The 15,962-nt window shown below is 36.2% G+C and overlaps 3 protein-coding genes across 3 annotated transcripts; 2 read left to right on the plus strand and 1 right to left on the minus strand.

Moving 5' to 3' along the window:
- The first annotated feature begins 2,611 nt into the window (after window positions 1-2,611).
- On the plus strand, window positions 2,612-3,084 carry LOC105958165 (uncharacterized). The gene is made up of 2 exons (XM_012982175.1): window positions 2,612-2,950; window positions 3,055-3,084. Exons 1-2 carry the CDS (start codon window positions 2,612-2,614, stop codon window positions 3,082-3,084), a joined length of 369 nt encoding a protein of 122 aa, XP_012837629.1.
- Window positions 3,085-3,696: 612 nt separating this feature from the next.
- On the plus strand, window positions 3,697-8,741 carry LOC105958234 (tlg2p-like protein a). Its single transcript, XM_012982237.2, has 8 exons — window positions 3,697-4,264; window positions 5,237-5,510; window positions 5,953-6,042; window positions 6,276-6,353; window positions 7,565-7,642; window positions 7,789-7,854; window positions 7,932-8,012; window positions 8,151-8,741. Exons 1-8 carry the CDS (start codon window positions 4,071-4,073, stop codon window positions 8,256-8,258), a joined length of 969 nt encoding a protein of 322 aa, XP_012837691.1. The 5' UTR covers window positions 3,697-4,070; the 3' UTR covers window positions 8,259-8,741.
- Window positions 8,742-10,032: 1,291 nt separating this feature from the next.
- On the minus strand, window positions 10,033-12,899 carry DPD1 (Polynucleotidyl transferase, ribonuclease H-like superfamily protein). Its single transcript, XM_012982238.2, has 4 exons — window positions 12,567-12,899; window positions 10,877-11,608; window positions 10,590-10,795; window positions 10,033-10,464 (listed from the first exon to the last, which is right to left on the minus strand). The coding sequence occupies exons 2-4, from the start codon at window positions 11,542-11,544 to the stop codon at window positions 10,286-10,288; spliced, it is 1,053 nt and encodes a 350-aa protein (XP_012837692.1). The 5' UTR covers window positions 11,545-11,608; window positions 12,567-12,899; the 3' UTR covers window positions 10,033-10,285.
- Window positions 12,900-15,962: the final 3,063 nt, after the last annotated feature.

The raw sequence follows: 15,962 nt of genomic DNA on the forward strand, positions 1-15,962 counted from the left end.
GACAATTTTGTCATTTCAAGTCTAAAAAATCAGCTAAGGGGGATTCTGCCTTTGACTAAATTTCACAGGGGGGTTTTTTCTAGTTTATTTATCACAGGGGGGTTTCCGCTATTTCGACATAACATAGGGGTAGTATTTGCAGTTTACTCTAATTATAATACATCATCTACATATATTCTCTATCAAAAATTTATTTATATTTTTTATGATATTATGTTAATATTTAAAGAACTAATTCAATTATATATGTTTCTCTAGTATTTATTAATTTATTTATAGTTTATTACAAATAATTATAAGAGTAGCACATATTTCATCCAATAAATAAAAGGTTTTGTTAAAGTTAACTAATTTATACAACGAAGGACTATATTGAGATATATTGTAGAGTTGAAGGATGATAATGAGACAATTGAGACATAAAAGACTAAAGTGAGACTAAATACCAAGATGAGGGACTTTCAATGAGATTTGGCATTCCCTAAAATTTGGTTTAGGGTTTACTGAGTCTATAGAAATTAAGCATTTCACTCTGATCCCCAACTTTTTATATTTTTACATTTAGCTCCCCATCTCGTTTCTTTTTACAAACATAATCTCTTCATTAAAATAAAGGGAAAATTAGCTGGAGGTCCCTAAAGAATATTCTCTATAGCTACAAGGACACGCGCATTTTGTCATTTTGCTAAAAATCCATGTGCGCTCCCCCTCTAATGTAATCGCTTGGAAAACTAACAGTAACAATGACGCGGTGATTTGCACAGCTTAGTTATATTATTAAGCAACAACTTAGTTAAAATACAGTGATGAAAAATCTAAAACAAGAATAGATGATTTCCACAACATATACACAACTTACACATGCAACATAGTACACAATTTAGACAACTTATTTGCATAGATTAGTTATATAGCTTAGTTAAATAAGCTGAAGAAAAAAAATTAAATATCTGGTGCATACATCACCACCAACATTACCATCACCAAACAATTCTTAATATTTTTTCTCTATGGTTTCCATGATTATTAGGTCATAGCGGAGACAAATGAGTGTAACCAAAATCGTATGTGTGTGCGTGTGTGTAGATGCATATGTGTATATGTAGGTGTGAGATTATGTGTATGCGCATATGTGTGGTTGTGTGGCAGTGTTTTGCAACGATGGCAGCGGCGGGGGTAGGGATTGAGCAGATCTAACGGCGTGCAACGGGGTTGGACGGGATCTGGCGGAGTGTGGGGTGTCTGAAGAACATAGGACTTTTAGCAAATTGCAAAAGTTGGGTTGTTCTGGTTTGAAAGACAATTAGAGATCAGGGATGTTTGACAAATTGCCCGTAAAATAAAAGTACGAAATATAAATACTAAATATACTATGAAGAATTTTTTTTACACCACCAAGAAATTGAGAAGATCATATAGAGCAACGGTAAGAGCTTGCGGAATTTTGACTCTATGCCGATGCAACTACATTCGTCGACGGATGACACAGAGAACCAATTAGTGCTCGATGAGTTGGACTACGACGTATTTGCGATGGCTGAAGAACTGAAACGATATATTTCTTCTATCACAAATGAGCAGAGAAGGGTCTATGATGCCATCATGGATGCTGTGTCGAAGAATTGTGGCTGGCGGGATTTACTTCCTCTACGGTCACGGAGGTACCGGAAAGACATTTATATGGAGAACGTTGTCCGCTGTAGTCCGTTCGAAAGAGGAAATAGTTCTTAATATTGCTTCGAGTGGCATAGCATCGTTGCTGCTTCCCGGTGGCCGGACCGCCCATTCTAGATTTGGATTGACCATCATGGTGCACGATGGTTCCACGTGCAACATTACACAGCAAAGTCCACACGCATAATTGCTTATAAAGGAGAGGCTCATTATATGGGACGAGGCACCGGTGATGCATAGATATTGTTTCGAAGCGCTTGACAAGACCTTGCGATCTATCACGCATGTTCCCAAACCATTCGGTGGCAAGGTGGTCGTTCTTGGCGGAGACTTTAGACAGATTTTACCTGTGGTGTTGAAGGCATCAAGGCAGGACATTGTTCACGCTACGATCAACTCATCTCAGCTTTGGGAAGACTGTAAGGTTCTTAAGTTGCATACGAATATGAGGCTTCAATCAAGCTCTAATCCATCCGAGGTTGAAGAAGTAAAGAAGTTTGCTCATTGGATACTGAGTATCGGTAATGAGGAGGCGGGAGAGCAAAACGATGGTGAAGCGTCTGTTGAGATTCCCGAGGACATGCTAATTCCCGATTCCGAAGATCCATTATTGAGTAACATATCAAATCCCGATTATTTCCAAGGGAGGGCAGTGCTTGCGCCGACTAATGACTGCGTTCAGTTTGTCAACGACTACTTATGTTCCCTCATTCCCGGCGAAGAGAAGTTGTACCTCAGTGCGGATAGTATATGCAAGGATGAGATGAATTCGGAAGAGAATGCTCAAATTTATACGACCGAATTCCTCAACACCGTGTCTTGCTCCGGTCTCCCGTCACATAGGCTTAAACTCAAGGAAAATGTTCCTGTTATGCTCATACGAAACATCGATTAGGCGAGAGGCCTTTGCAATGGAACCAGACTTCAAATTGTTAGAATGGGAATCCATGTTCTTAGCTGCAAGGTTCTATCCGGCAAAAATACCGGTGATGTTGTTTTCATTCCTCGGATGACGTTGGTCCCGTCGAACTCTACTCTGCCAATTAACTTCCAGAGGCGACAATTTCCACTGATGGTTTCCTTTGCAATGACCATCAACAAGAGTCAGGGTCAAACACTTTCCCACGTCGGTTTGTATCTACCCAAACCTGTATTCAGCCACGATCAGTTGTACGTTGCACTCTCGAGAGTCAAGAGTAGATCTGGCATAAAGATCCTAATCAAGTCCGAATCCGGTGGATTGTCGAGTTCAACTAGCAACGTTGTTTACAAAGAAGTATTTCAGCGCATATGAAGGTATATATCGTAAATTATCGTCTATTTATATTATTATAACTATATTTAGTCTTATTAATCTGTGTATGTGCTCTTTATGTTTAGGAATGTTTGCACGTGATTTTGTATTTCTAGCATATTCGTTGCATTCGCATTTGATAAGTAGTATAATATAAATATTGTTTAATTATGCATCATTGTCATTGTTGTTTCATAAAAAAATGTATTGAACTGAATTCATGCGAAGTACGTAAACTTTGCAGGTTACCTACTCTGTACTATTTGATTTAAGTGGACCAATGAGGTGGTGCGGTGCGTTTGATTCGATTAATTTAGTTAGTTCTAGCATTCTCATATGGAAGGCGTTTGATTCCATTAATTTAGTTAGTTCTAGCATTCTCATATGGAAGACATGTCGAACGAAATATATTATGCATTATGTTATAAACAAATATTATGTTGCTCCGGACCAAATGTTTTGTTTGACAACATATTTACTTATACCAGTTCTATATTTGTTTTGAAATATTTTTCTTTACGACCCTAAATTGTTGAATAGTAGATTTGTTCTCGAAGGAATCACCGTGCATCGCACGGGTAAAATATATTTATGGAAGAATTTTCGTTAATATCAAACAAGTGTTTTGGGATAATATATTTACAAAATAAAATAAAATAAAATGTTCATTTCTTAATTAAGAAGTCTTATCATGGCCTATTTGTACCGCTTATACTGTATGTACCAAAGAACATATGCGTGTAATATTCCATAAAAATTGTTGAGGTACCTACAAAACAATTTCCCCAACAATTTCACCAAATTCACTTTTATATATAATAAACCAAGGTCCCACCTAAAATCCAACTTCCACATTTTCATTCTCCTACCTAATTTCGTAATTCCTCACTGTTATTGATTTCCGTATCAGCCCGAACTTGAGCCCGACGGAGTTCTAAATCCTCTTTGAATTTGACCTGTTCGTAATCGGGCCGACCCAATTACCCCCACTTCATTTTCCGCAGATCTACTTTGAATCAATCAAATTAGTTTCATGATTTGATCGTTCGAATTGTGTTTACGCGTTGGGGAATTCTTTTGTGAATTTTTTTTTTTGTAATTAATGGCGACGAGGAACCGGACAATTTTGTATAGAAGGTATAGGGATGCGTTGAAAAGCGTCAGGGTTCCGGCGGGTTCGTCTCCGTCGAGCTCCGGCGGCGGCGGAGGCGCTGTGATCGAGCTGTCGACTACGTCTCTGCTTAACCCTAACCGATCTTACGCTCCTTTAAGTACTGAAGATCCAGGAACCTCCAGGTATTTTTGCTTTCTCTTGTGAAACTACTTTGAAGTTGTTATCTCTCATGTATTGTTCTTTTATTTTCTTTTTAGTAAATTTAGTAATCACGAAGATTGAAAAATGGCACGAATTTTCGTATGCTTTGATTTGTTGGATCTTCTATCTGATTATTGCTTCAATACTTTGCCTATTGATCTGAAACTCTGTTGAATTCAATGCTTGAAGATCCTAGTATGTATTACACGAGGCGGAATCCTTACGAGAAATTCTTTACCCGTGAGATAGAGCATGTCACATTTTATTCTGCATTACACCTCTATCTCAAATTGAAGAGAAATTTCCTAAATTTCACCTGTCAAGTAATGATCATGACTGTAGCATATTGCAGAGCATTTGCCACTGTGCTAAAAGCTATAGTTTATAAGAACGGTGCAATTCGAATGTAAATTGTACAATAACCGAAAATTCATGTTTTGGCTATGGTCCCATCTTAACGGCAATGGCTGCTTCACAGGCAAATAATTCTATATAGGCTGGTGCTATCATGCAATACAATAATCCCCTACCCGGAAAACGAAAATTGAAACCATGACCTTTGTTCTTATACCAATTGTTGGATCGAGCAATTGCAAAACTATAGCAGATTGCCGTGCAACTCAAATATTTTAAGAGTGCAGCAGCCAAGCTCAAAATTTCAATTTTAATCCCATCATGGTGCAATTTTTGCTGCATAGGCTAACAATTCCCACGAGGGTTATTGCTGTGTGCAGCACATGTATCACTTACGTCACATTTCTTAATCCACTTGAAAGAAGTTGGTTAGATGTAAAGACGAGAAAATAATCAGGCTAGAATAAACGAAGAAGAAGAAGAATAGATATAGAGAATTTATTGAATAACAGTTTCATTTTCAGAGTCTAACCAAAGATTCCTAATTTACTGATATAATCAAAGACACCCATTTCTGAGGTATTCCTTTGTTACAATAGGGGTACAGTTGCAGTAGGTTTACCACCAGCATGGGTGGATGTATCTGAAGAGTTAGCAGCTAATATACAACGTGCGAGGGGGAAGATGGCCGAGTTAGCAAAGGCACATGCCAAGGCTTTAATGCCTTCATTTGGAGATGGTAAAGAAGATCAACGGCAAATTGAGGCACTTACACATGAGATAACTGATCTTTTGAAAAAATCTGAAAAAAGATTACAAAGACTCTCTGCTGGTGGGCCTTCAGAGGATTCAAATATCCGGAAAAATGTCCAGGTATCATCTCATAATCTCCTATTTCTGAATTCATCCGACTATAAACAATTGTGGTAATCTTCTGTCACCTGAATTGTATAGGACTATAAAAGTTGTGGCAGTACTTAGAGGAACTTATTAAAGTACTTTAATTCCTTGATGAGATTGAATAACAGAAACTAATTGCTCTTTTTTCGTCCTCATCTGTTCTCCCATTTGATTATCCTGCATCGCTGAAATTTGAATATAATACAATGAAATAGTGTGGTGACTTTGGCTCTCTGTTATACGTAAATCTGATATTTTGTGTCAAGTATTGCTCCTGATGGTAATACAATATTGCTTATAACATGTTTGGCAGTTCCGTCTTATTTCTCTGCTGGAATATTATCTATCAGTTGTAATATTCTTTATATATATCTCATGCAAGATTTGTGCTTAGAGAATATAATTTCTTTGACAGAGGTCTTTAGCAACTGACCTTCAGACTCTCTCAATGGAGCTACGTAGGAAGCAGTCCACATATTTGAAGCGGCTTCGGCAGCAGAAAGAGGTATTATTTCCTTTTTGCCATCCATGTAGTCAAATTTAATTGCCAAGACATCTTGACATCAAAATAGCGTTTCAGTCACATGATAAATTCTTCATTGTAATTGGAAGTGTTTACCTACTGAACTGCTCAATATTTTGCCGTATTGATAATTGAGCAGCTGCAGACTGATCTTTCCTGAACGCGTTTCAGTTACGCATTGCTAAGTTTTTTTAGCATCTTGACATTCTATGTAGGGTCCTGATGGTGTCGACTTGGAAATGAACTTAAAAGGGAGCAATTCTAGGACAGAGGACGATGATTTTGATGACATTGTAAGTTAACTCAGATTCTTTTGTGTTTGACGTAGATTTCTATCTGCCGGTGATTTAGTTCCATGCTCGAATAAATAGACAAAAACTACACATGCATACTAGAATCATTTGCTGTAAAAGGTATTTAAGATACTATGCATCTAGTCCACAATGTACATGCATGCTATTCTATTGTAGTATCACTGAAGACCAAGATTGCCATGGTAGCAATATTTATTAGAAATATACAAGAGCTGTAACAAAATATTCCAAAGACCTGAAGCTGGTAGTGCTAACGGTACCTTCAAAGCTCTGAACTGCAACAATACTAAGAAGTACCAACCTAATGCTTGATGCTCCCTCCTTCTCATTTTATTTGTCTTTCTAGATATTTTTTTTATTTCAAAATAATTTTCACTTTAGGATTCCAAAGAAGTGTTTATTGTGTTTTTCTCAATTGTGCCCTTAATACTCTTAAGAGAATTAATGGTAAAACATTTATGAAAGTGCTTTTTTTAGTCATTTTATTATGATTTTTCTAGAATCCATGTACATATATTAGTTTTCTTAATATATGTAAATTAGCGTATATCGACAATAAAATGGGAAGGAGGGAGTATTTGACACCAAAAGGGTAGCCGGTTGTCAACTTTTAGCTGTAACCTAAAAGAAGTGGTATATTTGTTGACTTGAGTACTTGCGAATGAACAGACTGATTCACCCAACATATATGCTTTAACAATTAATAGAAGTGGTGATTTACCCAATATATGCTTTAAAAGAAGTGGAAATCGAAGTTCTGATCATGTTGTGACTACAAGAGCAAAATGAGTTCTACATGCTTGCAGACGGTATTTAGGCTTTTATCTCTACAAGACTGATTTATTTAGAGGGTCCAAAAGAGATGGCTACTTAATACCTCGGTTTTGAGGTTATAAAGTCTGCATACCTGTGTATAGTTGGCCTAGTCTTCTGGGATTTGCTAATAAACTTACCAAATAACACCGACCTAATATGAAGTTATTTATGAACATATAAGAATCACCTTCCATTAATTTAGAAATCTTAGTAACATATTAGAGGCTCCAAATGTTTCTATGGTTGCTTCTTTGGTTTCTTTCACTGTTAAAGTAGCTAGAGTACCAGATTTATTGCCTGAGATACAATCCTCTTCATTTATATTATGGATGCATTGTTTTAACATCAAATGTGTTGCAAATATCATGTTCTAGGGATTCAATGAGCATCAAATGGCCAAACTAAAGAAAAGTGAGGCATTCACCGCAGAAAGGGAGAGAGAAATTCAACAGGTAAGTTGAAAGTTTTATTGTTTTTCTTTAGCATGCATGGTGCCTAGATGCTTATTTTTATTTTATTTGTTTATTTTATATTTTAGTTTTTTATATATATGATGATGACCAGATATTATTTTTATTTGGCATTTTATTGGTTTTAGGTGGTGGAATCAGTCAACGACCTCGCCCAAATTATGAAGGATTTATCGGTTTTGGTGATTGATCAGGTTTGATGCTATATGCCATTTTTAATAGCAGCTCGTGTAGTAACTTTTGGATTCTAATTATTCTTTTCTCCAAGCAGGGCACTATTGTTGATAGGATCGATTACAATATAACAAACGTTGCAGCTTCAGTTGAAGATGGTCTAAAACAGCTTCAAAAGGTCAACATTCGTTGTTTTTGTTTTTGTTTTCCAGCGTTGCTAGTGCTGACTATGCATTGTACATTTTATGTACTTGTTTTCTCTCGGCTATGGATTATTTGTGACTAATATTGGGTTAAAATGCATCGGAAATTGCAGGCAGAGAGAAGTCAAAAACAAGGTGGCATGGTTATGTGCGCCACCGTTCTCGTAATTATGTGCTTTGTTATGCTAATTCTGTTAATTTTGAAGGAGATAATCTTCTAAGATATGACCATAGCATTTCCTGAAAAGCGTCTGATATGGTTCTGACTTTCCGAGCCACTGTTCTACACTCGATACAGAATCGGATTTCATAGACAGTGAAAGAGTGGGATTTCCCAGTTATATATATGCTCTCTTACTACATGTTGAAAGTTCCAATTTATTCCTTCTCCATTATCGCTTTCTCCCTTTTACCATTTTTTTTAGCAAGGAGGGAGCATAAATGCCTCAATAGAATGAAGATTGCAGTTAGTATAGTCTGGAGGAGGATGCGGTATTGATTCTTGATTTCTTTCTCCGGAAGTGTTTTTTTCTTTTTTTCTTTTTTCCGTTTGGAGGTGAAATTGTGTTTGTAAGGATTCATTCTTGAAGTGGGAAACGAAAAACATTGCTGCAACGGCATTATAGAGGTTGGTGTACATGCATTTGAATAATGATTGGCAGTTGTATTATGTTACATTTGGTGTAATATTCACCTCATTCACGCAGGCAGAACCTCACTATGAGTATATCATGTATTGTATAGCCCCCCCATTTCAATATTTTTTATACTTAGAAATATATTAAATAGCGGTTTGAAAGCCTGAAATCCTTATCTTATTGGGTTAAGAATTGCAAAAGATATGGTATCCGGTATCCCAAGTGGGAGGAATAAGCGCAATAGCAATCGAGTCCCCGACCCCGCTTTTTAAAGAAAAAAAAAGAAAGAAAGACCAGGCCAACGGGAAATTGTTTAGATAGAAAATCCATTACCGCTGGTGGACTTTGATAGAAAGCCAAAAACATATTCACTAGGGGGTTTACTATTCATAGTGCAATTTGCGAAATTATTCATTTGTCAAGAAATCCTTTAATTTTTTTCCAAATTCTCTCAACCTTCGAATTTTTAAACTTTCCAAATCGTCAAATTTTTCCGATAATATCAATTAGAATACAATAATTATCAATACGGAAGAAACCTACTTCGATTTTGAGATAAAGAACGTATTTTTTTATTGAAATTTGACATTTTTATGCATTTCGTGTAGTATTGCACGAAATGAAACACTGCATTTCGTGCAATACAACACGAAATGCTTTTTTTTTTCTTCATAAATTTGTTTTATTTCGTGTAAATTTACACGAAATGCAAGCTTGTATTTCGTGTAAATTTACACGAAATAAACACAAAACTCTGGAAAAAAAAGGCATTTTGTGTTGTATTGCACGAAATGAAGTGTTTCGTTTCGTGCAATACAACACGAAATGCATAAAAACATAAATTTATGGTTTCGTGTATCGTAAATTTGCACGAAATGCATTCATCCACTTCGATTTAGGGAATACGAAATGTTCATGCACGAAATATAGTTGGGAAAGGGTTTGAGAGAATTGTGGTTTTTTTCTTTGAAAATTACAAATGAAATAAAGTCGCACTGCAAGACGGTAAAATAAGTTCTATGAATAGCATTTCAGTTCACCAGGAACTCGAACCAATCCCTGGACAAAGGAAAGAGTAGGCTGTCTTCCTTTCAAGGCATACTGCTACTATCCTGCTATCTTTCTCTCCTTTGACGGCCAGATCGATCCCTTATTGAATTAAAAGGAATTCTTATCTGAGTTGGGGTTCTCTCCTCGATGAATCGGAACTTTACAAAATCTTTCATCCTTAAAATCCTCGCGTTGCTGATGATAATAAATAAAACCATTGTCACATCTATGTAGTGAACTTACTCAACAAGAGTAGAGTAAGAAAAAGAGAAACAACAACATCAATACTTGAATGAATCTTCACAAGTACCCAACATATCCCTCCTTTTATAAATAATTATAATAATAATTCAAGTGAATTAAATGCCCTATCTGATAATGGTTACCAAAACAACATAAACTCTGGTAACCAAAACAGTGCTTTAAATCAATCCTACATTCTTTGGACATTAAATCCCACAAATAAAGGGATTCGCTATTACATTTGAAACAATGAATGGGATGAAGTTGCTACAACAAAATTAATTTAGTTTAGGCCCTACAAACTATGTAAATGTTCTCTACTTAAAAGAGGCTTTGATGAGGCCAGATATCGGCATTTTCAGATCGTATGTCAGCCTCTGCAGAACAAGCGCTAATGAGTGTACGTCTGATAGCGCTCTATGAGCTGGCCCTATCAATGGAATCCCGTAATACTCCCTCAGCGCTTGCAGTGATATCTTTGTCGCTACTTTCGGTCCTGCCAACAAAATCATTTTATATATATATATATATATATATATATATATATATATATATATTAAGGACATATACATATATAGATATATATAGCAAGAGAGAAATGAAACGGCTGTATGAACGAACCTTTAGATTTCATGACTAAACGAGCGAGTGGAAGAGTGTCGGCAAACAACCAATCTTGAGGAATCTCAAAAGAGCATCTGCTGAATTCATTTTTCAAGAAGGGTACATCGAAAGTTCGCCCATTGTGAGATACCAATACCACAACTCCACCTGGCATCTGCCTACTTCTCACGTACTGCACTAATATAGGAATAAGCTCCTTCATCCTGCATTTACGAAACATACATTTCACAACTGACAAACTTAACAAGAACCCGACAAATAAAAATAAATAAATAAATATTGACCTGGGGACATCGTATCTGTTAACCATACGAGATGAAATGCCGTGAATCTTTTCATTGGGCACGTATTGTTCAGGATTAACTAGTGTCTGAAAAGTTGAGTTATCGCCACCTCGAAGATCTTGGCATGCCAGCTCGATTATCCTATCTCTATCTCTGCTAAAACCAGTGGTTTCAATGTCGAAACAAATTATTGTCGCAAGTTTAGCCAATTCATCGTAGTACTGCTCCGATTCTATCTCTGTTGTTTCTACTTTCCATTCATCAAATCTAGTAGTGGTCGTACTTTCCGAGACAATCTTGTTTTGGACAACTACTTTTCTGGTCCTTTGTTGTACCTTGCTTGTTTCTAATTTGTAGCTACTTAAATCAGTGCTCGCTTGAGGAACAATCTCGTGACCGATACTTTTGTTGCTAATTAACTTTTCGCTAATATTTCCTCCAGTGTTTGTGTTTGCGTTTGTATTTATAGTTCGTCTAGTCCACTTTCGGCTGCTGTTATGTCCTCCTTGCGGGTCGTAGTTGTTCGAACAAAGAACCCTGTAACTGGTGGAACTGACGCCACTTCTTTTACCTAACTTGTTAAAATTTTCGAAACAAGAATTGGCTAATGAATGAATTCGGCATCTCGGAAATTGCAACAGGGAGAAGCACATTGCAATTGCTTTCATCCAAAACGAAAAATTTGACTGCAGCAGCAAATCCACCACAGCGAACAAATACAAATATCTTAATCTGCAGAAGATGTTGAAGGGATATATATTGTAAGAAAATTCACGACGGTATAAAGATGCATAGCATGAGAAACTCCTTTACAATAACATAATGAGCAGTAGTAATATTTTATTAAGATCTAATTGTTGAGAAATATATTCGGCAATAAACTTCCGTTACATAAACTTTGGGCTTTAAATGGTGATGTAAGTCCTTTTATATGATAGAAATGATGAATGTATACACATATGTGGCCTGCTTCCTATTTATTCAACTCGATTTCTTGAAATTGTGGAATTCAGTAAATAAATTTGTGGGTTTCAAACAATTAGCAGAACAGAAGGTAATCGAGCATGAATATACCCATGTTGGCTATAACATTATTACAGAACCGAGACCGAAATGTACTCATTTATAGTTAAAAACAGATTTAGTCAGCTTTCTTCCAAGCCGAAATCAGATAATCCAGAATAAAAGAACCCCGGTGTTGGGAATTTGTTTGTGAAAAATGTTAGGCTGACGAGTTATGAAACGACACGAATTATGAATCTGAATTTCAAATAGTCATATTCCGAAAACATGGAATAAGTAAACCAGATCGAAAAGTGTGGTGTTTTTAAAAATTGATGAAAACTGCATTGCAAAATTGTTGGCTCTAATTAAAAAACAGATCAACTGATACCCTAATTCATCTAATCCATCTGAATTCAGCATGCTTTACCAAGAAGAAACAATTGGAATGAAATGATGTAAGCAAATGAAATGTGAAAAAAATAAAAAATATCAAGAATTCAACCCCCAAACTCTCAAAAAGAAATATATATAAAGAAAAAGATGTAATTGTGTCACATCAAACATATAAAATAATATCCCACACACACACACACACACACACAGCAACAAAATTACAAGCTCATATCATAAAGCCAACCTATATTTCTCAATCGGAGACCAAAAGAAAAAAGAAAAAAATACATGCCTGATTATTATTGAATCTTGGAATGCAAAGCATTTACATCATCATCATCAAATCTTGGAATTTCTGTGAAAAGCAGATGAGTTTGATTTACTGTTTGGAGGTAGAAAATATCTTATTGGGGGAAAACATGGTGCAGAGGTGAAGCGAAGAAGACGCAAAGAAGAAATGCTAAAACAACAAGTCTTTGGATTTTCTTTCTTACTGTAAAATGTAAATTGAAGTTTAAGATAAAGTTTGGTATTAAGAAAAAATGAAAAATGAATTTAATAATGTTTTTCTTCACTAACCCAACCGGGAAGTACGGATCATGGAGATCTATCCCGGTCCACGTTTTTCTGGCCCATTACTTCGGCTCACTCTTTTCTTTTTTCTTATTTCCTTTTTAATGTACGAATATTCCTTTCAAGGGTCCATTGTTCTAGGGGTTTGCTATTATCAGTGCAACTTTTCTCAGTTACAGTGCAAAATAATTCATTTATAGAGAAATCTTTTATTTTTTTTCCAAATTCCCTCTACCTCTAAATACCGGACTTTATAGATCGTGATTTGTTTTCGCTACAATCAGTTAGAACACAACAATTATCAAGATGGCCACCATCGATCCCGTTAATGAGGTAAAAAATTACATTTGTGTCTCGTAATTGTCAATTTTTGTCGTTTCGTGTAAGATATCACAAAATTCTTCATTGAGTTTCATGGTTTTCTGTACGAAATTAACATCATATTCTGTTTTACTAATAATTTCGTACAAAACACTACGGAATTTTAACTTATATTTCGTACAAAATAATACGAAACAAACAGTAAATTATTTTTGTTGTATGTTTCGTACATTTGTACACGAAATGTATACACGTAGTTCGTGTACTTATACACGAAATCCCTAGCCTTTTTTTTTTTTGTGCAAGTATCTAACTAATTTATCTTTTTTAAGCAGTCATATAAAGACAACCTGTATTTTGATCCCGCAGTTTTGGAGCGAAACGAATTTGAAGATTTCTCTCACTTTTTCCAAGTTGATATTGTGTTCGATAGTAGGGAATAATTAATCAAGTGGGCCAAAACAACTGCAGTTAGTCATTCTCACCGTTTGATTTGTCAGTCTGGAAGGGAGAATGTACAATATTTGACGTTTGACAAATACGGACATGGCCGATGAATGAATATCGATGTGGAAGATGCTAGAAACATTGGAACAAAAAAATGTGGTTGTCCATTCAAATTGATTGGCAAAAAGTCAAGGTTTGATAAATTATGGCGGTTGACTGTTAGCGATGGCAAGCATACCCATCCTCCGGCTTTGTTTCCTCACGGACATGGTACGACTAGTCGTATAACTCCACAACAGAAAGTAAGAATTAAAGAATTGAGAAATTCTCACGTGAAGCCAATGTTAATCATGGATAGATTGAGAAAATCCGACGATACAAACCTCTATGAAGCATGTTTACAATGAGTTGGCCAAAATTAAATCTGATGAAATGGAGGGGATGACTGTTATTCAGTTTCTGATGTATAACTTTCAACAAGGCGAGTATAGATATTGGCATCACGTCGATAGTGAAACGAGCAACACAATAACAGATGTTATGTTTGCATGTCCCGAATCTATGAAGTTACTACGACTGTTCCAGTATGTTATATTGATGGACTGCACATACAAAACCAATAAGTAAGTAAAATTTACGATTGTTTAAATTATGATTGTTGTTTTATAATGTATTGTATTGTTTAAATTATGATTGTTGTTTTATAATGTATTGTATTGCTTAAATATGCAAAAAAAAAAAACATTGATGTATGTATAGAATGCCTTTTTTGGTTGGGATAACTCCAGTTGGGAGTAATTTTACAATTGTTGTTGCATTTATGTCGCATGAAGATACAGACACCTACAAGTGGACTTTGAATTGTTTGAGAAAGTTGTTAGATGTGTCGAACCTGATAGGATCCTAACAGACATGGAGTTGGGTCTCTTGAAAGCACTGCCAAATGTCTTTCCAGTTTCGTATCATATGTTGTGTATATTTCATATAAATAGAAATTTTGAGGCAAATGCGACGAAATTTATGGGAGGCAACAAAGACCAAGGTCTATTAATATTCCGATGTGGGGTGTGGGCTAAGCTGATGAAATCAGAAACCGAAGAAGAGTATCATTACAATTACAATGAAATTGTTGGACAATATACATGATATCCTAGACTGATACAATATTTGAATCATACGTGGTTAATATACAAGGAGAAGTTTGTCCAAGCCTATACCCGCAATGTGTATCATTGTGGCAACATAAGCTCCAACAGGTATTACATGTTTTAGTTATTTAAATGATAGAATATATTATATAAAAATAATATTTATATTGTAACTTGATTGTCGTTGTAATCGGATAGGGTGGAGATTTCTCATTCTTCTGCAAAGGGTTGGTTAAATACTTCAACCGAAGGTCTCGATGACGTGCGAGGCAAACTTCGGGACCAAGTTTATATCCAAATTAGTCTGCTGAAGTGTGATTTTTCAATATCATCCAAGATAAGGAAGCATACTGCAGCGTGGCCGTGTTTTCAGAATTTGATTTGTTATGTTACGCATCTGGCATTGGAAAAATTGGATCAAGAGATGGAGTCCCCGGCGATGCAAGATTCGAGTATTTGCACACACTATCTTTGAAATACTCATGGGCTCCCTTGCGCGTGCAAAATTGTGCAGAAAATGGAAGATAATGACACGTTCGTCATTTCAGACTTACATCCATTCAGGAGTACCATGGCAGTTGAACCTTTGGAGCTACCTGAGTATCAAGTAAACTGCGAGGCGATTGTGGATAGACATATTGATGACCTGAATTGCCATTTGAAGAAGATGAATTACATGAGTAAGATAAATGTCGTGGCATCATTGTGTGCCATCGTTTATCCGTCTACGTCGCATCTGTCTGAGCCATCATTTATTAAGACCAAAGGACGACCAAGGAATAACTCGACAAAGAGAGACCCTTCCGGATGGCAGTATCATACTGATGAGGAGACAATTAAGTCGTCTTGTGGTTCCAAGGATCGCCAATCCTCCCCTGCTCCAAATATTCCTAAAGCAAAGATTGATAGAAACACTGATGGAACGCCTTAATCGAAGATGAAAGGTCGTGGTTCTCGTATTCCCACACAATAATTTGTTGCCCCTACAATACCTACACATGAAGGAATCGACTTCTATTCTTTCGTGCCCAGATTTATGGTCCGTCTTATTCAAGATCATGTTAACATGATGGCGGATGGCAATACCGATGCGTTGCTCAAGCTGTATACGGGGATCAAGAAACATGGTCGCAAGTGAGAGGGGGAGTTGTTTATTGAGTTATACGAGCATGCTAATGTGTACACGACGATGTTTGGCA

This window comes from Erythranthe guttata, chromosome 2, assembly GCF_056151865.1.
Source record: "Erythranthe guttata isolate IM_541 chromosome 2, IM_541, whole genome shotgun sequence".
Taxonomy (NCBI): Eukaryota; Viridiplantae; Streptophyta; class Magnoliopsida; order Lamiales; family Phrymaceae; genus Erythranthe; species Erythranthe guttata.

Excerpts from the sequence above, each read along its gene's own strand:
- LOC105958234 (XM_012982237.2), top strand. The coding sequence starts at position 4,071 with ATGGCGACGAGGAACCGGACAATTTTGTATAGAAGGTATAGGGATGCG. Across the intron at positions 6,043-6,275 it reads GGCTTCGGCAGCAGAAAGAG|GGTCCTGATGGTGTCGACTT; the intron begins GTATTATTTCCT and ends CATTCTATGTAG. Across the intron at positions 6,354-7,564 it reads ACGATGATTTTGATGACATT|GGATTCAATGAGCATCAAAT; the intron begins GTAAGTTAACTC and ends ATCATGTTCTAG.
- DPD1 (XM_012982238.2), bottom strand. The coding sequence starts at position 11,544 with ATGAAAGCAATTGCAATGTGCTTCTCCCTGTTGCAATTTCCGAGATGC. Across the intron at positions 10,796-10,876 it reads AACAGATACGATGTCCCCAG|GATGAAGGAGCTTATTCCTA; the intron begins GTCAATATTTAT and ends TCGTAAATGCAG. Across the intron at positions 10,465-10,589 it reads TTTAGTCATGAAATCTAAAG|GACCGAAAGTAGCGACAAAG; the intron begins GTTCGTTCATAC and ends TTTTGTTGGCAG.
- LOC105958165 (XM_012982175.1), top strand. The coding sequence starts at position 2,612 with ATGGGAATCCATGTTCTTAGCTGCAAGGTTCTATCCGGCAAAAATACC. Across the intron at positions 2,951-3,054 it reads GCAACGTTGTTTACAAAGAA|GAATGTTTGCACGTGATTTT; the intron begins GTATTTCAGCGC and ends CTTTATGTTTAG.